The sequence below is a fragment of the Eschrichtius robustus genome, chromosome 16 (genome assembly GCF_028021215.1).
Source record: "Eschrichtius robustus isolate mEscRob2 chromosome 16, mEscRob2.pri, whole genome shotgun sequence".
NCBI classification, from domain to species: Eukaryota; Metazoa; Chordata; class Mammalia; order Artiodactyla; family Eschrichtiidae; genus Eschrichtius; species Eschrichtius robustus.
Genome location: NC_090839.1, coordinates 67,314,504 through 67,342,482, shown reverse-complemented (window position 1 = coordinate 67,342,482; position 27,979 = coordinate 67,314,504). Strand labels below are relative to the sequence as shown.

The 27,979-nt window shown below is 42.0% G+C and overlaps 1 protein-coding gene and 1 pseudogene across 1 annotated transcript in view; one reads left to right on the top strand and one right to left on the bottom strand.

Annotated features, from left to right (window-relative positions):
• ABCC1 (ATP binding cassette subfamily C member 1 (ABCC1 blood group)) overlaps window positions 1-146 on the bottom strand; it is a 131,977-nt gene extending 131,831 nt beyond the window's left edge. Inside the window, exon 1 of the mRNA XM_068525219.1 lies at window positions 42-146. Coding sequence (XP_068381320.1) covers window positions 42-89 — 48 coding nt within the window. The 5' untranslated portion in view covers window positions 90-146. The remainder of the gene's footprint in view (window positions 1-41) is intronic.
• LOC137750422 (transforming protein RhoA-like) lies at window positions 88-27,940 on the top strand (annotated as a pseudogene).
• Window positions 27,941-27,979: the final 39 nt, after the last annotated feature.

Here is a 27,979-nt window from a genome sequence, read left to right as displayed (position 1 = left end):
CCGCCGGCCCCACGCGGCCCAGGCGGCCGCCGAGCACTTACCCAGAAGGGGTCTGAGCCATCGGCGCTGCAGAAGCCGCGGAGCGCCATGCGGCCGGCTCGGGCACGGCGAGCAGCGTCGGACGGACTGGCCCGGCTGCTGGCGGCGGCGGCGGCGGCGGCGGCGAGGGCGGGAGGCAGCGGCGGAGGGAGCCGGGGCCGCAACGCCGCCTGGTTGGCCGGCGCGTCACGGGGATGCGGCGGCCCCGCCCCGCACGGCCCCGCCCCGCTCACCTCGTCCGGCCCGCGTGGGCTGCGGCGGGAGGCTGCACCCTCGCCGGTCCGCCCGGTCAGCCGCGGACCCTCGGGCGCCCGATCCTACCCCCTCATAGGAGGCCCGGGGAAGGCGGCTGCAGATGCGGTCGCGACCTTTGTGCCCAGACCCCGCGACCAGTTTTCAAATCCTGCTGTAACAACAACGACGACGACAGCAATAGTAATAGAAACAACCGGGGGAAATAAAGTATACTGATCCATCTATGAGCCAGGAGAGTGCCAGACACCGTAGCTGCGTCCTCATTGCACCCTCACTGTTATGACTCCCTTTTCATGAAGGAAGAAAACAAGAGGCAGAGAGGTTTGAGTGACTTCTCCAGCGTCACCGGGCTTACCCAGCCTGCTGACTCCAGAGCTGACGCAGAAACAGTAGGAGGTGGATACTCTATTTAATCTACGCTTTACAGGTGGAGAAACTGAGGCTCAGAGAGGTGAAGCGACTTGCCCAAGGTCACACAGCTGGCAAGTGGCAAAAGTGGGATTGGAACCCATGACCAGTCTGACTCCAGAGCACTCATGGCCTTAAGTCTCCAATCTCCATCCCAAACAGCTGTGTGCAAAGCAGCGTTTGACATTTTCTCCACCTTTTCTGCAGCACTTAGCAAATAACCAGGTTATTGATCCTTACCTTTGAGGTAAAGAAACTGAGGCCTAGAGATACAGTAATAATTAACAAGCATTCACAGTCATGGGGCTTCCTAAGGCTGAGTTGTTAACAATGAACATGAATTAACTTGTGTAATGCTCACAAGAACCCCAAGAGGTAAGTACTATTATTATCCCCATCTTGCAGTTGAGGAGACTGAGGCCGACTGAGGCAGAGTACTTTGTCAGGGATTATGTAGACCGTAAGTGGCTGAACCAAACTTTGAATCCAAGGTGACTGATCAGGAAGGGAGGAATCTATAATGCTAACCATCTTGCCATACTGTCTCTTTTTAATATACAGGCAGCCAGTGACAGAAGCTGGGCCTGGGGCCTGGGAGTCAAAGCTTTCCTCCTTAATCCCCTGCCTGATGTATGGTTTCCATTACATACACACACACACACACCAGCTGCACCAAATAAAACAGGAACAGTGATTGAACTTGAGACCGCCCCCCCTCCCCCTACCACTGCCCTGCCATGGACCTAGTGAGGGAGGGAGAGAGATAGGATTGTTTTCTGTGATTTTTTTTTATTGGCCCAGGTTCCCCTCAGGGTGAGTGAGTTTTTATGGGATAATTACTTTCAGGTGATCATGCTCTTTGGGCTGTTGCCTTGACATTTATACATTTAACAAATACTTACTGAGCATTTACTATATGCCAGGTCTTGCTGGAAACAAGACAAAGTTGCTGCTCTTATGGAACTTAAAGTGTTGGGGTTTCTTTTTTTTTTTTTTTTTAATTTATTTATTTATTTATTTATGGCTGTGTTGGGTCTTGGTTTCTGTGCGAGGGCTTTCTCTAGTTGCGGCAAGTGGGGGCCACTCTTCATCGCGGTGCGCGGGCCTCTCACTATCGCGGCCTCTCTTGTTGCGGAGCACAGGCTCCAGACACGCAGGCTCAGTAGTTGTGGCTCACGGGCCTAGTTGCTTCGTGGCATGTGGGATCCTCCCAGACCAGGGTCCGAACCCGTGTCCCCCGCATTGGCAGGCAGACTCTCAACCACTGCGCCACCAGGGAAGCCCAATGTTGGGGTTTCTTGCGGGGGGGGGGGGGTTAAAGTGTTTTTTTAATGGGAGGGGAACAGGTTAATCAAATAATCACATAAAGTGTATTTACAGCTGTGATAAAAGCTAGGAAGAAAAAGTGGCAGTAAGAGGGTTTTAAAAGGTCCTGGCCTACTGGCAGTGGAAGTCAGCGAAGGCTTCCTGGAGGAAGGGTCTTTTGAACTGGAATACAAGTGATGAGTCTGGTTTCATGAGGCCTGGGTTGTGTTCTGGGATGAAGAAAACAGCTTATGGAAAACCATGAAGCAGGACAGAGCAAGTCCCTGGAGGAACCTGAGGACAGTCTGGGTGGCAGGAATCAGAGACAGAAGCAGAAGGGACTCATCTGGGGCAGGAGGGATCAGGAGGGGCCAGAGCATGCAGGATCTTGTTGGCTAGAGGAGGGGTTTCAGCCTGGCCCCATGAGTGATGGGGAGCCATTTGTGGATTTTAAGCAGGGTACGAGATGGTCAGATTTCTTTCCATGTTTATTCAAGTTCTTTATTCATCCATTCTTTCAACAAATATTTATTTTTATGAAAAGGTGCTCAACATCATTAGTCATCAGGGAAATGCAAGTAAAATCCCAGTGAAATACCATTACACACCCACCAGAATGACTGAAATGAAAACGCCAAGTCTTGGCAAAGATGCAGAACAACCGAAACTCACCCCCTGTTAGTGGAAGTGTAAATTGGTTCAACCACTTTGGAAAACCGTTTGGCAATTTTTGCTAAAGCTAAACATACAACTACAGGGTGACACAGCAATTCCACTCCTTTCCCAGAGAAAGGAGTGCTTTTGTCCATCAAAAGACATCTACCAAAAATGTCCAGAACAGCTTTATTCAAATAGCCCCAAACTAGAAACAACCTGACTGTCCATCAATAGTCAAAAGGATGAATAAATTGTGGTGTGACACAGCAAAAAAATAAAAAGGATCAAACTACTAATGCATGTAACATTATGGACAAATCTCACGACACATAATAAGGAGCAAAAGAAGCCAAACATGGAAGAGTACATTTTTTTTTAATTTTTTTTCTTTTTTTAATTTATTTATTTATGGCTGTGTTGGGTCTTCATTTCTGTGCGAGGGCTTTCTCTAGTTGTGGCAAGTGGGGGCCACTCTTCATCGCGGTGCGCAGGCCTTTCACTGTCGTGGCCTCTCTTATTGCGGAGCACAAGCTCCAGATGCGCAGGCTCAGTAGTTGTGGCTCATGGGCCTTGTTGCTCCGCGGCATGTGGGATCTTCCCAGACCAGGGCTCGAACCTGTGTCCCCTGCATTGGCAGGCAGATTCTCAACCACTGCGCCACCAGGGAAGCCCGAAAGAGTACATTTTTCATGATCCCATTTAGATGAAGTTCAAGCACAGGCAAAAACTAATAAACGTTGATTGATGTCAGAATAGTGGTTACCTTTAGGGAGTGTGATTAGGACGAGGTACAAGAGAGCCTGCTGGAGAGCTAGAAATGTTCTATAACTTGATCTGGTGGTCATTAGATGGTTTACACACACACACACATTTTAAAATTTATTGAGCTGGACACTTAAGTTTGCTATGCTTTGCTTTGTAAAAGTTATACCTTAGGGAATTCCCTGGCGGTCCAATGGTTAGGAATCTGTGCTGCCACTGCAGGGGGCACAGGTTCGATCCCTGGTCGGGGAACTAAGGTCCCACATGCCACACGGTGCAGCCAAAAAAAAAAAAAAAAAAAGTTATACGAAAATTTGAAATAGAAAATAAATAAATAAAATAAAAATATTTACTGGGGCCTACCATGTGGGTGCTGTAGAGACACTTTGGTAAACAAAACAAAGATCTCTGCCTTCGTGAGAAGCAAGCAGACGACAGACCAAATGAATGAGGATACCGTTTTCCAGGAGCAGAAACTGAAGGTTAGAGGGATGAGATAACTTGCCCATGATCCCACAGCTGGGATGTGGCAGAGAGGAGACTCAGCCCTGCTTTAACCACCAAACCCTCCCCGCACTTCTTTTTCAGCCACAGACTCACAAGTCTTCCCCTCCCCTTCTTTCCAAGCCCCTTCCTTCCCACCTGTGGCTCAAGTACAGTAATGAACACCCTCAGACCCAGCAGCTCTGGGCCCTGGGCCAAACCCACTCAATGAAAACAAACAAAATAAATTGATGGTGAAAATGCAGGATCTGGATTTCAAGCATCAGCAGCCCTGGTAGACCATGAGTTGAGTGAATCATATATCAAGAATGCCAGAGAGATCCTTTCTGTTTTTCCCTGAAATCAGAGTACCATGTTCCTGTTCACTTATTTCACAGGACTTTTCACTATTTGTAATCATCTAATTACTTACTTGCTCCATATAGGCCTCCCCAGCCATAGTGGAATCTTCCAGCTACTGCTGTCTCTCACCTGGACTGCTGTAACAGCCTCCTGCCTGGTCTCCCCATCCCTGTCCCTCCCCACTGCAATCAGAGCTCAACACAGCAACCAGAGGAGTCCTATTAAAGCAAGGAAGCAACACCCCTGCATAAAGCCCCCCTGGCCTCCTGTCGTGCTTAGTACAAAATCCTACTGGATGTGATCCAGCAATTCTATTTCTGGGTAGACCCCCAAAAGAAGTAAAAGCAAGAACTTGAAAAGATATTTCCACACCCATGTTCATAGCAGCATTGTTCACAATAGCCAGGAAGTGAAAGCAGCCCAGGTGTCCATCAATAGATGAATAGATAAAGAAAATGTCTTCTATACATGTAATGGAATATTATGCAGCCTTAAAAGGGAAAGAAATTTTGACACATGCTACAAGGGTGAACTTTGAAGACATTATGCCAGGTGAAATAAGACAGTCATAAAAGGAGAAATATTGTATGCGTCCACTTATATGAAGTTTCCAGAGTAGTCAAGTTCATAGAGATGGACAGTAGAATGGTGGTTGCCAGGAGTGAGGTGGGAGATGGGGACTTAGTGTTTAATGGGTATAGAGTTTCCATCTGAGAAGAAGAAAAAGTTCTGGAGGCGGATGGTGGGGACAGTTGGACAACAATATGAGTATAATTAATGCCACAGAACTATACACTTAAAAATGGTCAAGATGGTAAATTTTATGTTGCGTACATTTTACCACAATAAAAAAAATATGAAAAAAGGAAGCAAAATAGAGTGGTTTAAAAAAAAAATCCTACTAGGCCTCTATGATATGGTCCTTGCCCATCCCCAATGTCCTCTTGAACCCCTTTGTCCTCGGTCGCTGTGCTGCTGCAGCCACACTGAGAGCTTTCTGTTTCTTGAACACCCCAAGCCCATCCCACCTCCAAATCTTTCCCCCTGCCGATCCTTCTGCCTGGAACCCTCAGCCTGCGAAGCTTCAAGTAGCCTGGGCTCCCTGCTCGCCCAGCCTCAGCTCGAATGCCATCCCCTTAGAGAGACTTCCCTACTTCATTTACCTCGAGTAGCCACCATCCCCTCATCTCACCCCTACTCTAACACGATCTGAATTTTTTTTTTAATTGTCTTTTAACCTTCCTTTCCCCAATTATTCCTGCCAGACTCTCAAGTTCTTTTTTTTAATTAATTAATTTATTTATTTAACTGGCTGCGTCGTCTCTTAGCTGCAGCACGTGGGATCTTTAGTTGTGGTATGTGGGATGTTTAGTTGTGGCATGCGGGATCTAGTTCCTTGACCAGGGGTCGAACCCTGGCCCCTGCATTGAGAGTGCAGAGTCTCAGCCACTGGACCACTAGGGAAGTTCCTGAAATTTTTTAATTGGTTCTTCTTCCTCCTAGAATAAGAGCATGACCTTATCTTCCTTCACAATTCAATCAGCAAATATTTATTGCCAAACAGTGTTCTGGGCAGGAGATGGCAAACTACCACCAGCCACCTGTTTGTATAAATAAAGTTTTATTGGAACACAGTCCCACACGTCCTTTTATGTATTTTTTTTTTTAATGCTCTATGGAATTTTTTTTTTTTTTTTGGCTGCGTTGGGTCTTTGTTCCTGTGTGCGGGCTAGTTGTGGCGCGTGGGCTCTAGAGCTCAGGCTCAGTAGTTGTGGTGCATGGGCTTAGTTGCTCCGAGGCATGTGGGATCTTCCTGGACCAGGGCTCAAACCCATGTCCCCTGCATTGACAGGTGGATTCTTAACTGCTGCACCACCAGGGAAGTCCCCTTTTATGTATTTTTCATGGCTGTTTTCATGCTACAACCTCAGAACTGGGTAGTTGCAACAGAGACCGCATGACCAAAAAGCCTAAAATGTTTACTGTCTTGGTCTTTACCTGAAAAATTGTACTGACCTCTGGTCTAGGAGTTTGGCCTACATCAGGGAGCAAAACATACCACAATCCCCTGCCCACACTGTGGAGCTGAGATTCTGGTGCAGCTGAGATTCTGGTGGGAGAGAGAAAGAGATTTACCTGTTTACAAGATAAATAGGACAGAGTTTAATATAGATGACTTAGGATAGTTAAATGCTGAGAAGAAAAATGTACAGTATGGGTCAGGAGGGTGGATATCTAGACTGAGTGATCAGGGAAGACGGGCCAAGGAGGTGGCATTTAAGTAAATGTACGAAGGGAGAGTGGATTTTGGGGGAGCACTAAATCAAAGGCCTGGGCTGAGGCATGACAGCCAAGCTTGGGGAAGAGCAGAGAACCCAGTGGGGTTGGAATGGAGATGCAACCAGTTCACATAGGGCCTCGTAGGCCCCAGCGATGACTTGGTTATCCTTGGAGTGAAGCAGGAGGTCACAGGAGGGAATTGAGCAGAGCTGCTGGTGTGACTTGACTTTATCAGCATCACTTGGGCTGCTGGGTGAAAATAGACTGTGATGAAGGATGTCACCTGCCATATCAGTAAACAAAGGATGTTGTGGCCATCAAGCCATCAGCCCCTGCAGCCACCTCCAACTGTGCACCCTGAGAGGATTCAGGGTGGAGAAAAGCAGGATACTGGCCCTGGATAGTTAAGGTGACTATCAAAAGAATGATTTCAGTGAGCTCAGATTCTTGCATCTTCCCATGCATAGAGAAGCACTAAATCCATCGGCTTGAGATGCCTGGTTTTCTTTGATTAACAGTAACCTTTTGCTGATCCAACTACCTGGCTTTTGTTGCAAAAACTCCTATATATCCTGGCTCCTCCCTTACCTCTTCGGAGCAGGCCCTCAGAGCTATCTGGAGAGGCTGTCTCCCAGGCTTGAGTCCTCAGAAAGTCCATTGAATAAAACATAATTCTCAACTTTTAGGCTGTTTATTTTTTGTCAGTCGACAAGACCATGGGCTGGGCAGGGAGGGGCGGAAGCAGGGCTAGCAGCTGGGAAGCAGGGTTTGATATGCTCAAAGAGGTCTAGCAGTAAAAGAGTTAATATCAGCTTGGACTGCCAAGTGGACCCAGGGTCCTGTTTTTCCGAAACTACAGCGTTCAATAATTGTGGACCACTGTATTCAGAACACCTTTATCTGAAGCTCTGTGTCTGGCTTGGAACTCAAGGCAGCTTCTCAGTGTCTGAGTTCCAGGAGAGAGAAAGGCATGTCATTGGTACTCATAGAATTTCAAACTGCAAATTTTCTATAATTTTAGAGAACGAAGTTTCTCAGCGAGTAAGAAAGTAGTGGTCACTCAAAGAGGGGGGGTACTATGGCACTTTAAAGCTGTGAGTGTCCTTGGAAGAAATACTATTTTCTGTTACCTTTGCAGCCAGCTTTATCATGTCTGTTACCCCAGCCTGAAGAATGGCCTGGCTGAGTTTTGGATCTCTCAGTCCGATCCAATTTTTACTTTCCTACAATTAAGGATCATGTACTACATTTAGCAGTTTCGTCTCTTAAGTGTCTTTTCATCTAGAATACTCCCCACTCTTATATATATATAAAACATTGTCCTGTTGAGGAGAGCAAGACAATTATACTGTAGAATACCCCACATTCTGGATTTCTCCTTTTTTGTTTCTTCATTGGCGTGGTTTACTGCGTTCCTCTGTCCCCTGTATTTTCTGTAAACGTTAGATCTAAAGGCTTGATTGGATTCAGGTTAGTATACATTCTTCCCGGAATAGGAGCTACTGGGTGAGGGGGGATTGACTGCAAGGGAACATGAGGGAACTTTCTGGAATGATGGACATTTTCTATGTCTTGAATGCAGTGGAAATTAAGTGTATACGTGTCAGAACCCATCATCAAAGTGGATACTTCAAATGGGTACATTTTATTAAACTATATCTGTATAAAACATATCTTTATGAAATTATATCTCAATAGAGGAGAAAGAGAATCTCTTTAGATCTCAGCTTCTGTGTGTTCTCTCTCCTAGAACTCAGATGCCTGAGAAAGGGCCTGCATCCAAGGTGTTCCCGCCTTCACAGTTGTCCTTCCTCCACTTTGTAAAAGCAAGGCAAATGCTTCTCAGTCATCTTGAAACTTACTAAGGCATGTTGTGCTGTGGTGTAAAAACCTGGATGCTGAACAAAAGCATAAAGATAATAGTGTGTGGTTAGAAAAGGCAATGCGCCTAAGGACTGGGTAACAAATCCTTTTGCAATTCGGATGATTTCCTGTTTGCTTCCAACCAACAAGAAGGAGGCACTGCAAGACTTGTTGGATAATAGATTATTACAAATAATTTCTGGTAATGAATCATAATGTGATGTGTGGCAAATAGGCATTCAAATATGGGTGACCTTGGGGACCTCCCTGGTGGTGCAGTGGATAAGACTCCGCGCTCCCAATGCAGGGGGCCCGGGTTCGATCACTGGTCAGGGAACTAGATCCCACATGCCGCAACTAAAAGTTCACATGCCACAACTAAGGAGCCCACCTGCCACAACTGAGACCCGGTGCAACCAAATAAATAAATAAATATTTTTTTAAAAACGTGGGTGACCTTGAATTACTTGGCTGTGACAAAATTTCCATTCCAGTCTCCTGTTTATGTGAAAAGCATTTCTCAGTATTTACTTTATAAAAGCAAAAAAAAAAAAAAGAATAGAGCTTCTTCTAAACTCTATCCCATTCCAGCAATAAATAATATTTATCCACAGACAGATGGACACCCCCCCAAGAAACACCAAAAAATAACTAGCCCATCCATCTCATTAAAAGACTCATTTAGAATAAAACATACTTTTCAATGTATAACAATTACTGATCATAATGTGGTATATTTATGTTGTTTTGATCAATTATATTCAAATAATAGTTGTAATGATAATTTAGAGAAAAATTTTAACACTTAGAGCCTTTTTTTTAATTTAATTTTATTTTTTTTTTATACAGCAGGTTCTTATTAGTTATCCATTTAACTCTTAGAGCCTTATGAACACAGGATACTCTTCAAAATTAGAGTCTTAGGGAAACAGGACGTTAATATATATATACACATATATATTAACATAACATACAAACATTTTGTTGCAGAGAAGTATGATCTGGTGATTAATTTTAAAACTTTTCACATATTATATCAATATTAGGATAGAAGTCTGTGGGAGAAATAGAATGGAAATACAAGTTCAAGGAGAAAAAAAAAAAAGGTAAAATAAAACTTCCAGTTGTTAAAAGCCTGTTCTTTTTTTTTTCTCTACAAAATTTTCCATTTATTTCCATGATGGTGTGTGGTTATGTTCATAGATTTTTTAAAATAAATGATGATAGGTATATTTTAAAGTATGAAGTAAAATTATATTCTAAAATATCAATATTTATAATAACTGGGAAATTAAGACTGCAACTATTTAAACTTACAACATACAAATTTTAGGGGCTTCCCTGGTTGGGCAGTGGTTAAAAATCCACCTGCCAATGCAGGGGACACGGGTTCAAGCCCTGGTCCGGGAAGATCCCACATGCCGCAGAGCAACTAAGCCTGTGCACCACAACTACTGAGGCCCGCGTGCCTAGAGCCCGTGCTCCGCCACAAGAGAAGCCACCGCAATGAGAAGCCCGTGCACCGCAATGAAGAGTAGCCCCCGCTCGCTGCAACTAGAGAAAGCCCGTGCACAGCAGCGAAGACCCCATGCAGCCAAAAATAAATAAATAAATTTATTAAAAAAAAATTTTGGATGTCAAGTTAAAAATATGCAAGGGGTACAGAGTTCTTAGAAATTCTTTAAGAAGAAACACAAGTAAAATACTTGAAGATCACTAAACAAGACCTTTTGTCCATCTCCTGAGCAGAAACCATGTGCAGGCAAAATGCTCAAGATCAAGACTGACAGGGCCCTGCTCTCATGAGATAACATAGTAATAAACAAATATAAACAAAGGAAGAAAAACAGCCAGTTTCAGGAGTTGATACTTTGAAGAGTGCAATAAATATAGTAGACTGTTCCTTGGATAAGGATGAGGGTGGGGGTGGGGAGAGAGGGGAAGTTGGGTTGGTCAGGGTCTCACAAAGGAAGTGACATTTGAACTGAGACCTGAAGTGAGGATGTCAGCAACCAGAAAACCCAGGAAAGAGAGATTCAGGCTGAGGAAACAGCAAGTGCAAAGGTCCTGTGGCAGAAACAAGCTTGGTGTGTTCCAGGAATAGAAGGAAGATGCTTGTGGCTGGAGCATGGTGAGCCAGGGGGAGTGCAGGAAAGATAGGCTGGGGTGTTGTAGGCTGTGCTGTGGAGTCTGAATTTTATCCTGAAGACAATAGAAACCCTTTAGAACAGAGTTTCTCAACTTCTGAGTTTCTCAATGCCCTATTGACATTTGGTCCAGATAATTCTTTGTTGTGGGGGCTGTCCTGAGCATTGTAGGATGTCTGACAGCATCCCTGTCCACTACGCATTAGATGCCAGTAGCCCCCTCATCTCAAAACCCATTGCGACAACCAAAAATGTCTCCAGACATCACCAAATATCCTTTGTGGGAGGCTACACACCCACCAGAAATGGTTATGCTGGTCTATAGCTGATGAACAGGAAAACACTCATGACCCCAGTAAGCCATGACAAATTAAACACATTTTCTCTCTGCTCCCTCCCATAACCTCCCTGAAATGACCACTGAGGAATAAGAAAGGTTAAACTAATGAGGAAAAGGAGAATAGGAGAGGAAACAACATTAGATGAAGAATGTTGACAAAATTTCAGAAGATAGAAAACAGGTGGGAAGTGAATTAGCCAAACACAGAAACGGAGGCCAAGAACTAAGCTAATCCCCAGTGGACAAACCAGAGGAACCTGAGAAACTGAAAATGCCCATCATATATGGAGGCTGGGGTGAGTTGGGACCAAAAGCTGAAGAACTGTGTGGAAGTCAGTATAAGGAGAGGGTGGATTCTTCCACCCTATAGAGCAGGTGACTCTATCTTTCCCAGCCACAGCGTAAGACAGGAAGTTTTAGAGAGTCTAGATTTGGGAAGGGGCAGAGTAGAGGATGGAGTGAGTCACGAAACTGAAAACAGGAGGATGAAGTGAGAGGGTACCTAGAAATGGTGAGATTTCCAAGCTCCCAACCCCACTTGGCTCCCACAATGATGACAGTCAGGCTTAGACCTCTGAAATAGTCAACACAGGCTCAGTTATGCTGCAGTAACAAAAATCCCTAAATCTCAGTAGTTTAAAACAACGTTAGTGTATTGTTTGCTCAAGTTTTATCTCCTTGTGGGTTGTGTTCACTCAGTTTCTTGGAACAGCCATGATCTGAAGGTGGATGATCACCACACCAAAGGGAAAAGAGAGGTTCAGAGTCCTGCTTAGAGTGATATGTCAATTTTTTTTTGGATGAAATTTATACAACATAAAAGTCACCATTTCAAAATGAACAATTCACTGGTATTTAGTACATTCTCAATGTTATGTAACCACCAACTCTATTTAGCTTCAAGTCATTGTCATCATCCCAAAAGGAAACCCATACACATAAGCAGTTGCTTCCCAGGCCCCTCTCCCCCTGTCTCTGCAACATCCATCTGAATTCTGTCCCTATGGATTGACCTATTCTGGATTATTATGTATGCAGGTAATCCTCATTATATGTGGATTCCATATTTCTGAATTTGTCTTACTACATTAACTTTAACTTATTTGTAATTACAAAATCGAGAGACTTACCTGGTGGTCCAGTGGGTAAGACTCCATGCTCCCAATGCAGGGGGCCCAGGTTCCGTCCCTGGTTGGAGAACTAGATCCCGCATGCTGCAAATGAGTCTGCATGCCTCAACTAAGAAGTCCGCATGTTGCAACTAAGAAGTCTGCATGCTGCAACAGAGATCCCATGAGCCACAACTAAGACCCAGCACAGCCAAAATAAATAAATAAAAATAAATAAATCTTAAAAAAAAATTGGTAGCCGTGGACTTTCCTGGTCATTGGTGGAGCAGCAACAAATTTGAGTTGCTCTACATGCATGTTCCCAGTTGAGGATGAAGGAGGCAACACCCTTCTTATTTCAGCTCTCATACTCTAAACAAGTGTTCATGGTATATTTTGTGCCACATTTTGCATTTTTGTGCCTTTTGTTTGTGATTTCGCTGTTTAAAATAGTCACAGGTATAGTGCTGAAGTTCTGGCTAGTGTTCCAAGAAAGTACATGTGTTAGGTAAGCTTTGTTCATGCATGAGTTTTAGTGCTGTTGGCCGTGAGTTCAATGTTAATGAACCAACAATATGTATTAAATAAGAATTAAAAAAATTTTTTTTTATTTTTGGCTGCGCCGCACGGCTTGCAGGATCTTAGTTCCCCGACCAGGGATCGAACCTGAGCCCTCGGCAGTGAAAGCACGGAGTCCTAACTATTGGACTGCCAGGGAATTCCCTAAATAAGATTTCTTTAAACAGAAGCACATATAAATCAAGATTATGTGTTGATTGGTTCATGAAAATGTTGTGACCAGAGGTTCACAGGAACTGTATTTCCCTAGAAGGAGCGATTCCGTATTCACTAAGTGTTCCCAGAGACGTTGTAGAACATTATCTACCATGAATAAAGAAAATCGTCAAATGGAATTTGTAAACGGAATCATACATTATGTGACCTTTTGTCTGGCTTCTTTCACTTAGCATAATATTTTTGAGGTTCATCCACATTGTAGCAAGTATCTGCATTTCATTCCTTTCAATGGCTGAGTAATATTTCATTGTATGGCTATACCCCACATTGTTTAGCCATTCATCAGTTGAACATTTGCACTGTTTCCATCTTTTGGCTATTGTGAATAGTGATGCTGTCAATGTATGTGTACACACATTTTACCAGCCAAAGACTCCAGTCATCTGAGAAAAGCTTTTATTATGAAAGACAACTCCAAAACAAGCAGGAAAATGGGATTTGGAGAAACAGTGACGATGAGAGGAATGAAGTAAGCTTCTAAAAAGCTGCCATAAACATCTTAGAGAGATAATAAATGATATAGCATTCCTGGAACAGAACAGGCTATCTTTTTTTTTTTAATTAAAATGTATTTATTTATTTTTCTTTCCAGTGTTAAGATGTAATTGATATACAGCACTGTATAAATTTAAGTTGTAAAGAACAAGATATCTTTTAAAAGGAATATTCAGGGAACAACAACAACAAAAAGCTCTTGGAAATCAAGAAACTAAGAAGTAAAAAATATTCAATGAAACAAGAGGAAGAAAAAATTTTAAGAAGTCTTCCAGAGAGAAGAGGAAATAAAGAACATTAGAAAACCACAACAGAAGGTCCAATATCCAAATAATAAGAATCTGAGAAAAATAAAACTGGGAAAACAAAGGAGAGAAAATTATCAAGAAAATAATAATTAAAAAAAAACTTTTCTGAACTGACAGAAGTGATAATTTTTTAGAGTGGTATACTGGAGTATTTAAGGTGAAATGTCATGATCTCTGTAACTTACTTTAAAATATTTCAGCAAATCACAATGAGACACCACATTATACACACCAGAATGACTGTAATAAAAAGGACAACGTCACAAACAGATATGGGTTGTAGTTTGCCTTCGTTCTTTCCAATTCATGTCTAGCTTCTCCCCACCCCCCAACTGCTGGCCTTGCTGATCTCCAGCAACTTTAGGCCCATTGAATTCTCCACTAGCGTCCACAGTTTTATAAGACTTAATCTCAGTAATAAATCCCTTATTATGAGTTGTAAGGACTCATACTGGTTCTGCTTCCCTGTTCAAACCCTAATTGATGTAAGTAGGGCACTAATTATCTGAGGAAAGGTGGCTGCTTATGCATAGATGCTACTGCAAGCACAGTCTCTGGAAGGCCTCACCAGCCACTAGTAACAGGACGTATTTGGAGGGAGGGGTTTGGAGGTCCAGTGGTAGGGAGAATTTTCACTTATTTGTTTGTTTGCAATTTTTTGTTTACCTTGTAATTGTATACATTTTAAAAACACACTCTAATGGTAAAATATAACATGTATCCAGAAAAAGTGCTGTAGGTAGAGTATGTAGTGGTATCTCATTGTGGTTTCAATTTGCATTTCCCTGATTACAAATGAAACTGAGTACTTTTTTTTTTTCATTTATTAGCCATATCGATTTCTTCCTTTTTGCAAGGGCATCTTAAATTCTTTTGCCATTTTTCTATCAACTGTCTTTTTCTTAATGATTTGAGGGAGCTCTGTTTAGTCCAGGTATAAATGCTTTGCCATTTACATATATTTCAAATATCTTCTACTAGTTCATGGATTTTTTTGACCCTCTTTTGAAGAGGTGTCTTTTGATGGAATGTGTATTTCCTCTTGGTATAGTCTGGGTGTTTGTGTCCCCTCACCCCCCTCAAATTCATATGTTGAAATTCAAATCCCCAATGTGATGGTATTAGGAGGTGGGGTGTTTGAGAGATGATTAGGTCATGAGGATGGAGCTCTCATGAATGAGATTAATGCCTTTATAAAAGAGACCCAAAAACAAAAACAAAACAAACAAACAAAAAGATTGGCTTTGGGACTTCCCTGGCAGTCTAGTGGTTAAGACTCTGTGCTTCCAATGCAGGGGGTGTGGGTTTGATCCCTGGTCGGGGAACTAAGATCCCACATGCCGCGTGGCACGGCCAAAACAAAAAACAAAACAAAACAAAAGATTAAGAGAGAACCCAGAGAGCTCCTTTGCCCCCTTCCACCATGTAAGGACGCGGCAAGAAGGTACCAGCTATCAACCAGGAAGACGACCCTCACCAGAACGTGACCATGCTGGCACCTTGATCTTGAACTTCCCAGCCTCCTGCACTGTGAGAAATCAATTTCTGTTGTTTATAAGACCAGGGATCGAACCCAGTCTGTCGTATTTTGTTATAGCAGTCTGAGCAGATAAGACACCTCTTTTCTCCACATAAATGCCATAGACCCTGGATCTTTTTTACAAACTCTCTCACGAGACTCTTGCGGGCAAGGTGAGAAGGCACAGGCCCAGTGACTGTGTTACTTGTGTTCAGAAGCTGGACCTGCAAAGCCCACAGGCACTAATAAAGAGGTCTGTGGGGAAACGTTCTCAGTGTCACACTCTGTTCTCTGCACAGTCCTTTTTTAAATATGTGATCATCATTTATTAAGTTACAAAGATCCAGGCCCTGTGCTAAGTACTTTATATACTTGGCCTATTTTCTCTTTTTCACTCCCCCCAGTTACCAGAGCCCATGTATCCATCAGTTATAGAAGGCACAGTCTAAGGCCACAATACATTGAAGGCCCCAGGAAAATGTTTTAATTCTTTTAGAATCAGAAGAAAAATAAATAAATATAACCCTGCCTTTATTATATTTGTCTTTATACCAACACCATCATAAAATATAGTTTTAGATTTGTGTGTGTGTGTGTTTGTGCATGTGTGTGTGTGTAAGAATGTGTCCCAGCCAGCAACCTTATAAGGTGGGCACTATCGTTATATAATTTATTCAAGGGAGGAAACTAAAGCCTGAGAAGTGACTTAGCCAAGGTCAGACAACTGGAAAGTGTGGGAACAGGGACTTGAACTTAAGCCTGGGGAACCCTAAAGCTTTTACACTTGGCCACTAACCTAAAGGGTCCCCAGGTCAACACTGTCACATCCAGGGGGTGTGTCTGGCTGGAGCTGGGGAGGTTTACTCTGGAAGGAGAAGTCTTAGAGGAGATTTGATACAGTCGTCAAATATTTTAAGAGCTGTCACATGGAAAAAGGATTAGCCCAGTTTTTTGTGGCTCCTGAGAATGGAGCCAGGATAGGTGGGGTGGGGTTATTGGAAAGCAGATTTTGACCCAGTCACCTGTCAGTAGCAATTTATCCTGAAAACCATAGGAGGGAAGTTTGACCCCTGTCCCTGACAAGGAAAGAATTCAGAACAAAGCTGTGTTGGAGAGGATTACTGCCTTGGGAAGGGAGTTGAAGGAGAATGAGATGAATTTTTATGTCCCTTTAACATTAAGATTCTACACTTGCAGATATTAGAGGTTCAGCAAGTGTAGATGAGTTGGGATCCTCCCCACCCCCACCCCGATTTCACCAATCCTTAGCGGGCCCTCTCACGCACTCTTAGTGGGAGTATAAATGGAAACAGCCTTTTTGGAAGAGCTATTGGCAGTATCTATTAATATTGAGACTTTTCATAACTTTTTAAAAATTAATTAATTTATTTTGTCTGCGTTGGGTCTTTGTTGCTGTGCGCAGGCTTTCTCTATTTGCGGCGAGAGGGGGCTACTCTTCGTTGTGGTGCACGGGCTCTAGGTGTGCAGGCTTCAGTAGTTGTGGCGCACAGGCTTAGGTGCTCTGTGGCATGTGGGATCTTCCCGGACCAGGGCTCGAACCCTTGTCCCCTGCACTGGCAGGTGGATTCTTAACCACTGAGCCACCAGGGAAGTCCCGAGACTTTTCATAACTTTTGACTTAGCAATTCTATATGGAAGAATCTCTACTATGATATAAATGCACAAATGTGCAAAGATATTTGCCCAAGGATGTTTACTGCAGTGTGTTTATAATAGCAGAAGGTTTACAACAGCCAAGTGTTCATCAGAAGGGGACTGGTTAAATGAATGATGAAACTAATACAACATTGTAAATTATTGTCAATTAATTATGGACAATGATTTGACATTGTAATTATTGTCAACTATACTTCAATACAAAAATAAACAATATTTTTGAAAAGGAAAATAAATAAATGAACGATGATAAACGATTCATAGATCATACATTGTATTAACGATCCAGGCTCTGTTGTAGGCCCTAGGGAGGCCCAAATGAGCCTAAGTGGCAAAGACCCCCAGCCCCACCCTGTGGTTGTCCCCCTTGTGGAGTGTGGGAGGAAAATCAGACAACAAACCTGTTTAATAAGTAAATCAAACTGCACGTTAGAAGGTGGTGAGGGTTGTGCTGAGAACGCAGGGATGTGGAGTGGAGGTGGGGGCGAGTTGCAGTTTTCAGTAGGGTGTCCCGGGTAGACCTCACTGAGAAGGGGACGTGAGAGAAAGGCTCGAAGCTAGGTGGGACACCTGCCACTCTGGCAGAGAGTCACTGGGAGAACACCTTTGAAGGGCCTGGCATCCAGCAGGCTCTGAAGGACAGTAGCTGTTGTTTATTTCAGTCCCCAGGAATTAGCAAGAGCCCCCAAAATGCTTATCTAAGGAAGATGCCTAACAGTTTGCAAATGAAGAGTGGGAGGGCTTGGACTCTGGTGACTGTTTTTTATCTGCCTCCCCAGAAAGCAGTTGAAACATCTCATGCAAGGGAAGGTTCTTACCTGTGTTGTCTTGTTTGCCCACCCGCCTTTGTAGCAATCCATCTGCCCATTGTGTTTCTTTCTGTCGGTTTCACTGCGTGGAGGAGGCTCCCCAGCTCCCTTGTCCTTGATAAAGCCCTGAGGGCCCCCATTAGGCAATGATGAAGCTCTTGGTGTGGTAAGGTCTCTCCCTAGACAGGAGCTTACTCAGCAGCAGCCCCTTAAACGGTGGGAGTCAGTCCCTATCAGTGCATTTATTCTGAGTCTTGGCAACAGACAGATGGGAGGTACCAAAGGGATCTGTGGGGGTTTTTTCCCTGACTCCAAGCAGGCTTTTATCTAGCACCTTCTAAAAATGGCTCTGGTCTCTTTAGGGTAACAGGTTATGGGGTCTGCTCTGGTTTAGATGTTACCTGAAGTAGGGAAAGGGGCTCCTTCAAGGGGAGAAAAGACAAGAGATTTCTATCCAAAGCTGGAAATAAGTATCCCATGAGATGAATAAAGTCCTAATGGGGGGGATAAGGAAAGCCTTCCCTGGCACCAAGGACACTGCTGGTGGGACAGGAGGAGACACAATTGGGGTTTTGACACAGGGAAATGGGGATGGTGTCCCAGGCAGAGAGCACAGCAAAGAAAAACACACAGAAGCAGCTAACAATGGAGCATATTCAAGCTGTTCTAAGTAGAACCTTTTGTCCGGAGCATAGTGATAAAGAAAAGAATAAATAATAGTAATAACCAACATTCATTGTATACTCACTATGTGCCTGGCAGCGTTGGAAACACTACATCCTCTCTCTAACCCCCACAACACTCCTAGAAGACAATATATTAACAGCCCAACTCTATAAGTGAGGAAACAGAGACAAAGATCGGTTGATAATTTGCCCATTTGTGGCTGAGGGGTTTATAACACACTACCACCACCAATAATAATAACCACAATTATTAGCTGCCATGGATTGATCGCCAAGCCCTTTCCTGAGTGTTGGGCATATCTCCTCCTCTGATCCAACCCTCACTTTCCAGCTGAGGAAACTGATGCTTGGTGCCCAGCTGAAAACCATGGAGCTGGTTATGGGTAGAGCCAAGATGGAAATCCAGAACTGACTTCCAAGTCCTGGTTCTTAACCACTCCACTGAATGACAATTTCCTTAACTCACAAGCAACAGAAGAAGATGTGTTTTCTGTAAATTCATCTGGCAACTGGAATTTGGAGGAGAAGGAGGCAAAAAGCCTTAATATCAGTGAGAGGAGTAGTTAACCTGTTTGCCCAACAGAATCATTGGGAGAAGTGTATTATACCTTTCAGATAGTCTGGCTATAAATGCCAGCTCTGTTTCTTACCAGCTGTGCATCCTGGGCAACCTCTCTGTAACCCAGTTTTCTCATGTACAGACTAGAGATGATAATACTTATTATTTAGAGTTACTAAGAAGATTAAATGAGTACATTCATGTGAAATGTTTACATCTGTATACAATAAGCATTTACTGTTCGGTAATAATGATGGCGGTAATGGGCAGCCAGGTTTGGGAACCACTGAGTTAAGAGCCTATAGAAATAATGTAAACTAGCACTTCCCAAATTGTATAGCTGTCCTCTGATGTGGGAGATAAGAATTTTCTTATCATATGGATTTATCAATGGACTATTTATGAAACAATGAGATGTTTTTATTCTTAGGAAATACAAAGTGAAGTATTTACGTACGTATGCAGCGTATTCTCAAATGTTTCAGCAATAATTATAGATACAGATCGATATAATTATATATGTTATTACTGCTGAACCATTTGACAGTATACATAGAGAGTATATATATTGAGGATATATGTGTATATATATATATATGTACATATATATAAATATATCCTCTCTCATAGGTAGATATAGATATAGGTTTAGATATAGGTATAGATATAGATATAGATATGAGAGAGAAAGAGGGAAAGAAAGAGAGAAAGGGAGGAGAGAATGTAAGAAAATGTTAACAATTAATATATCCAGGTAACAAATATTGGGGAGTTCATTGTGCTATTCTTGTGATTTTTCCATAAATTGAATTATTTTGCAAAATAAAAGGAAAAGAATATCTATTCTTTAAAAATCACATTGGCTTATTCAAGGCTCTGAGAAGTTCTATGATAAATAAATTTGTGTCCCCCAATGCTCCCTGAATGTGTTTAACCTGAAAAGCTCTTTCTTCCTTGTTACTTGTAATTCCAGACAACACTTTGGGCATAGTCTCGGATGATACATGTGGGAATGAAAGAGAGAAAGGCTATAAAAGATGCGACAAAAGTACAAACCACAAGACTAGACACGCTGAGTCATGAATTTGGGTTTTGGTTTCTGGTGGGGGTGATCGAGCTGTAGATAATTCAGCTCCTCCGCTGGATGAGTAGGGGCAGGTGGAGAAGGCATTAAGTTTTACGTTAGATGCCCTTAGGACATGCAAGTAGAGGCTCTGAGCAGACAGCTGTAAACATGGTGTGGAAACGGAGAAAGAAGTCAGCTTTCATTCTGAGAATTTGATAGAGTAAACAGTAGAAGTCAAGTGAATGGCTGAGATCACTGAAAGATAGAGGGATAGTGGATATTCGTCATTTTTTCCTACTCAGCATCCATTCCCCCTGCTTCAACAACATCTAAGTTTTCTTCTGCTGAGCTACCTACTCCTCACTGAGAACATTCTTGCTGAGATTGTCAGTCAAAATGCCTTCCCTCTCTGGCCAAGGAGTGGGCATGTGAACCAACCTGGCCAATTAGATTCTTTCTTCTGGAAATTTGAATATTGACCAAAGTGACATCACAACCAAAAATGTTTGGATCCAATTCATTCCAACATCATTGCCCTGGAAAGACTGTACATGCACGTTACTTATGTATCACCTGGCCAAAAATGTTTATCCTGGATCCAATTATGAGGGAACAATGAGACAAATATCAAATGGGACATCTGACGTGGGCTCTCCTAAAAAGCAAATATCATTAAAAAAAAGAAAAAGGTGGAGGAATCATTCTGGACTGAAAGATATTAAAAAGATATAACAACTGAATACAGCACATAGCCTTGATTGAATCCTGAACTGAGAAACAAAACAAAAGCTAATTATATACATTTTTTAAAAAAACAGAATATCTAGACAAAGACTTTAAGTCAACTATTTTATTTATTTATTTTATTTTTGGCTGTGTTGGGTCTTTGTTGCTGTGCGTGGGCTTTCTCTAGTTGCAGCGAGCGGGGGCTACTCTTCGCTGCGGTGCGCGGGCTTCTCATTGTGGTAGCTTCTCTTGTTGTGGAACACCGGCTCTAGGTGCGTGGGCTTCAGTAGTTGTGGCACGCATGCTCAGTAGTTGTGGCTTGCAGGCTCTAGAGTGCAGGCTCAGTAGTTGTGGCACAGGGGCTTAGTTGCTCTGCAGCATGTGGGATCTTCCCGGACCAGGGATCGAACCTGTGTGCCCTGCATTGGCAGGCGGATTCCTAACCACTGTGCCACCAGGGAAGTCCCAAGTCAACTATTTTAAATATGCTCAAAGGGACTTCAAAAACTGGGAGAGATAATTGCTGGTAGACCTGACATGCAATAAATGCTGCAAGGAGTTCTTCAGGCTGAAATAAAAGGACACTAGACAGTAATTCAAATCCACATGGAAAAATAAATAACACTGGTAAAGGTAACTACATAGATAAATATAAAAGTCAGTATTAATGTATTTTTGGCTTGTTACTCCTCATTTTTCCTATGTGATTTAAAAGACAATAACATAAAACAATAATTACAAATCTATATTCATGGGCACACAGTGAAAAAGATGTAATTTGTGCCAATAACAACATAAAGGGAAGAATGGAGCTATGTAGCAGTAAAAATTTTGTATAATATTAAAGCTAAGTTGGTATTAATTCTAACTATATTGTTATAAATTAAGCATTAATTATAATTCCCAGGGAACCACTAAGAAAATAACTGAAAAATACGTAGTAAAAGAGAAGTAATACCAATCCCCTTAAACCCTTTAAAAAAATAGGAGAGGGTGATACTTCCTAATTCATTCTATGAAGCCAGTGTTACCCTGATACCACAGCCATACAAAGACATCACAAGAAAACTACAGCTCGATGTCCCTTGTGGATATAGAGGCAAAAATCCTCATCAAAATACTAGCGACTCCAACAGCATATACATGGATTCTACATAATGATCAAATGAGATTTATCCCAGGAATGCAAAGGTGATTCAACATTTTAAAAACTCAATCAATGTCATACACCAAATTAATAGAACAAAAGGGGAAGTGGAAACCACATGAACATCTTAATTGATGGAGAAAAAGAGCATTTGATAAAATCTAACACCCTGTTATGCTAAAAATACTCCAACAACTGGGACTTTTTCAACATGATGAGGGGGATATATAAGAAACCCCATCACATACAATGATGAAAGACTTAAAGCTTTCCCCCTAAGGTCAGGAACAAGACAAGGATGTCACTTTTGCTACCTTTATTCAACATTGTATCAATATTTGATTGTTTGTAAATATAGGTTTCATTATTATTCAGGCATGGTGAGGCCAACAGATTAGGAGATGACTGCCTTTGAAAGATAGTTTATTATACCTTCAGATCCCAAGGAAAGGGAGCATGCCACATTGTGGCAGGGGTCACAAAGGGAAACACCAGAACTGGTCAGGAGGTAGAGGCATAAGGAGGAAATGTGGACAAAAGCCTTCACTGGAGTTTCAAAGGGAAGGAATGGGAAAGGTAGAGTTGGCAGTTTAGGATTGGCTAGTTTGAATAATTTCAGTGGGCTCTGGGGTATAGGGGCTGTCCCTAGTTGCCTCATTCCTGGCCCTAATAATTACAAAGCATTGCTGAAAGAAATTAAAGAAGACCTAAATAAATAGAAAGACATTGTGTCTCTATGGATTGGAAGACTTACTATTGTTAAGATGGCAATACTGCACAAAAACAATCTATAGATTTAATGCCATCTCTGTAAAAATCCCAATGTCCTTTTTTGCAGGCATGGAAAAGCCAAACCTAAAACTTATATGGTATTGCAAGGGCAAGGGACCATGAAAAGCCAGAATGATCTGGGAAAAGAATAAAGTTGGAAGATGCATGCTTCGTGATTTTAAAACTTACTGGAAATTACCCGGTGGTCCAGTGGTTAGGACTCAGTGCTTTCACTGCCAGGGCCCAGGTTCAATCCCTGGTTGGGGAACTAAGATCTTGCAAGCTGCGTGGCATGGCCAAATTTAAAAAAAAAATTTTTTTTAATTACTAAAAGCTACGATAACCAAACATTGTGGTACTGGCATAAGGATAGACATATAGATCAATGAAATTGATTGAATCAATGAAATTGAAATTAAAAATGAGTTGAGAGTCTGGAAATAAACTCATACATCTATGGTCAGTTGATTAGGGAAACATTTCTTCAACAGATGGTCCTGGAACAAGTGGATATTCACATGCAAAAGAAGGAAGTTGGACCTTGAAGTCACATCATATACAAAAATTAACTCAAAGTGGACCAACAGTTGGTGGGAATGTAAAGTTAGTGCAGCCACTATGGAAAACTAAAAGTAGAGTTGCCAAATGATCCAGCAATTCCCACTCCTGGGCATATATCCGGAGAAAACCATAATTTGAAAAGAAAATGCACCCCAGTGTTCACTATTTGCAATAGCCAAGATATGGAAACAACTTAAATGTCCACTGACAGATGAATGGATAAAGAAAATGTGGTACATATATACAATGGACTACTACTCAGTCATAAAAAGAATGAAATGATGCCGTTTGCAGCAACATGAATGGACCTAAAGATTATCATGCTAAGGGAAGTAAGTCAGAAAAGAAAGACAAATACCATATGATATCATTTATATGTGGAATCTAAAATATGATACAAATGCATTTATTTATAAAACAGGAAGAGGGAATTCCCTGGTGGTCCACTGGTTGAGACTCAGCATTTCCACTGCCATGGCCAGGGTTTGATCCATGGTCGGGGAACTAAGATCCCACAAGCCATGTGGCACAGCCAAAAAAAAAACCAAAAACAGAATCAGACACATAGACATAGAAAACAAACTTATGGTTACCAAAAGGGAAAGGGAGTGGGGGAGGGATAAATTAGGAGTTTGGGATTAGCAGATACAAACTACTATATATAAAATAGATAAACAAGGTCCTACTGTAAAGCACAGGGAACTATATATTCTGTAATAAACCATAATGGAAAAGAATATGAAAAAGAATATATATGTACATATATGTGTGTGTGTGTATGTAAAAAAAGTGGATCAACAAACCAAATATAAGAGTGAAAACTATAAAATACTTACAAGAAAACCTAGAGGCAAATCTTAATGATCTTGGATTTGACGATGGTTTCTTAAATATGACACCAAAGGCAGAAGCAGCAACAACAACAAAAATAGGTAAATTAGACTTCATGAAAAGTAAAAACATTTGTACCTCAAAGGATACTATCAAAAGAGTGAAAAGACAACCCACAGAATGGGAGAAAATATTTGCAAATCCCATATTTGACAAGGCTCTAGTATCTAGAATATGTAAAAAAAAAAAAAACTTTTACAACTCAACAACAAAAAAGCAAAGAACTCAATTCAAAAATAAGCCAAGGTAGAGACACAGATGTAGAGAACAAACGTATGGACACCAAGGGGGGAAAGTGGCGGGGGGGTGGGGGGGATGGGATGAATTGGGAGATTGGGATTGACATCTATACACTAATGTGTATAAAATGGATAACTAATAAGAACCTGCTGTATAAAAAAATAAAATAAAATTCAAAAAAAAAACCCCAAAAACAAAAATGAGCCAAGGATTTTAATAGACATTTCTCCAAGAAGATATTCAAATGGCCAATGAGCACATGAAAAGAGGCTTACCATCATTAATCACCAGGAAAATGCAAATAAAAATCGTAATGAAATGTCTCCTCATAGACAGTGGGACGACTATAATAAAAAACGAATGGAAAATAACATCCTCTTTGACGAGGATGTGAAATTGGAACATATATACATTGTTGATGGAAATGTATAATGCAGTCTCTATGGAAAACAGTTTGACAGGGAATCCCCTGGAAGTCCAGTGATTAGGACTCTGCGTTCTCACTGCCGAGGGCCTGGGTTCAATCCCTGGTCAGGGAACTAGAATTCCACAAGCAGCGCAGCACAGTCAATCAATCAATCAATACAACTGTTTAACAGTTCCTCAAAAAGGTAACCAGAGAATTACCATATGGCCCAACAATCTCATGACTCCATATTTGCCTGAGAATTGAAAACAGGTGTTTTAACATTAACTTGTACACAAATGTTCACAGTAGCATTATTCATAATAGTCCAAAAGTGGAAATGACCCAAATGTTTACCAACTGATGACTGGGTAAATCATATTTTGTCTATCCATATAACAGAATATTATTCAGCCATAAAAAGGAATTAAATACTGATACATGCTACAACTTGGATGAACCTTGAAACCAAGCTTTATGAAAGAACCCAGGTATAAAAGGCCACATATTGTATGAATCCATTTACATACACGGAATGTCCAGAATAAGTAAATCCATGGAGATAGAAAGTAGATTAGTGGTTGTCAGGGCCTGTGGTGGGGAGAAGGGGGGAATGGGGAGTGACAGCTTAATGGGTACAATTTCTTTTTGGTGCAATGAAAATTCTCTGGAGTGGACAGTGGTGATGATTGTGCAACACTGTGATTGTGCTAAAAGCCACTGATTTGTACACTTTAAAATCGTGATTTTTTAGGTTATGTGAATTTTACCTCAATAAATTAAAAAATGATTAGAAAGTGTGATCCAATTCAGACTAATGGAATATAAGGAGAGCTTTGCTAAGTGTTTCTGGGAAAGTTCTTCCCAGTTTGCTGGGAGACATTCTGGAAGTTGTTCTCTTTTCTCCTCTGACCATTGTAATGCTTGAATGTGATACCCAGAACAGCTTGGGTCATCTCAACAACACTTGAAAAATGATGCCCATCTATGGAGGAGGGGATGTGACGGTTACTTGCATGCTATTTTGCACTGTGCTCTGACTAAATGCTTCCCACTGGGTAGGATGTTCACTCTTGCAGCCCCACTGATGTTCACTCTTGCAGCCCCACTGAAAGGGGTGGGTGGGGGAGTAACTGTCCCCAAGTGGTACTCTAGGGTGCTGTCTATTCTGGAAGAATGGACAAGAGAACCTGAGCAGAAACAAGACATTTAAAGCACATGACAGACAAAGTCCTTCACCGTCAGCCCCTTCACATTCACTTTGTGTCTCTCCTTCTCTCTGCCCCTGTTACATGGACCTGCTTTCACTTCCTCAAATGTGCTCATTGCTCCACCTCAGGGCCTTTCTAAATGCTGTTCCATGTTCCTGGAATGCTCTTCCACCACTGTGCCTAGTGAACACCTACTTATCTTTAAGCTTTCAGGTCAAACATCACCCTTCCTCAGGGAGGCTGTGGCAGTTATTATCCAAATATGGCCACAATTATATCTCCCATGGTACACTCTTCTTACAAGGTGTTTTGACACTCTGCCCATTGAGAAGTGTGGTCTGTGTTCCTTTCCCTTGAATCCAGGTGAGCTTGAGACAACCATCAAAGTGACACTATGTGACTTTCAAATCTAGGTCATAAAATGTGAAAAGCTTCTGCCTGATTCTCTTAGGATGTTCACTCTTAGAACCCAGCCACCATGCCATAAGGAAGCCCAAGCAGCCCACAAAAGGGCCCCGATGGAGAGGAGCTAGGATCCCTGGCCCAAATCCCTGACTGAATTCCCAGCTGTCAACCAGCACCAACTTACAGGCCAGGTGAATGAGCCATCTTCGAGAGAACCCTCCAGAACCTTGATAACATCAAGTGACAGAAGCCGGACACAGAAGGCCACGTTTTGTATGCCTCCACTTATATGAAATGTCCAGATTATGAATATCTACAGAGACAGTAATAAAAGAAATTTTCACATATTGAGATATAGGGAAGTCATTCTGGCTTATACATGAGTTAGCTTGAATTTTATGCTAACTAAAATAGCCTGTTTATGGCCCAGCAAACATACATTGTACATCTGCTTTAATTATTAGAGAAAAGGACACATTGACCAAAAGAAAAGAAGGTCCATGTTAAAAATAAAGATTAAATGCCTCTCTTCCTGGATGCCAATGCTGGTCCTCCTTTGATGATAAGACTCCCTTCCCAGGTGCCAAGGTCATGCTGACTTGCGGTATACATGCTGACCTATGTGTTTTTTTTCTTTTTCCTTGAAATATATCCCTGACTTATTTAATGTTCGTTGTTCTGACAAGATATAAAACTGTGCTGGAAACCATGCTTCTCTGGAGCAGTTTCTCAAATTAACGTAAATTAATTTACTCTCTAATCCCAGTCAAGTTGCCCCAGATGACACCACGTGGAGCCCAGACTTGCTGTCCAGGTTGAATTCTGCCCAAATTGCAGATTTGTGGGCAACATAAATGACTGTTGTTGGTTTAAGTCACTAGGTTTTAGGATAGTTTGTTACAGAGCTTCTGAGACAGAAGCTTTCCCTAACCACCTCTCCATTCCAAGGCAGGTCCCCTGTTGTCTCTGTATTTTTTTTTTAATTGTAGTACCTATTCAGTTTGTAATTAAATATTTGATTAATTGCTGTCTTCCCTATTGGCCAGTGTGCTCTGTCACTGTGTTTAGCAAGGACCAGTTCCCAAAGGTGTGTGTTCTCATGGTGTTTGAAAACTACGTGGCAGATATCGAGGTGGATAGAGAGCTGGTAGAATTGGCTTTGTGGAACACAGGTGGGCAGGAAGAGATCACCTGAGGCCCCTCGCCTACCTGGATGCTGATGTTATACTGATGTGTTTCTCCACTGAGAGCCGTGATAAAGGGACATTTATCAGGAAACATCAGACATTCATCAGAAAACATCCCAGAAAAATGGACTCCACTAGTCATTTCTGTCCCATTATCCTGCTTGGGAGAAGAAGGATCTTTGGAAGGATGAGCGCAGAAGGTGGGAGCTAACCAAGATAGGCAGGAGCCGGGAAAACTAGAGGAAGGCAGAAATACGGTGAACAGAATTGGAGCTTTGGGGTAGATGGGGTGTGCCTCAAAGACCAAAGATGGAGTGTGAGAGGTTTTTGAAATGGGCATGGGAGCAGCTCTGCAAGCCAGATACAGGAAGGAAAAATCTGGGTGCTTTGTCTTGGGAAACTGTGCTGCAAGGCACAGCCCTCATGCAGTAAATTTCGAAGAGCTATTTATTAATCTTAGCAGCTGATTACTGGCCTTTTTCATTTATCTATAATTTATCTAAGAT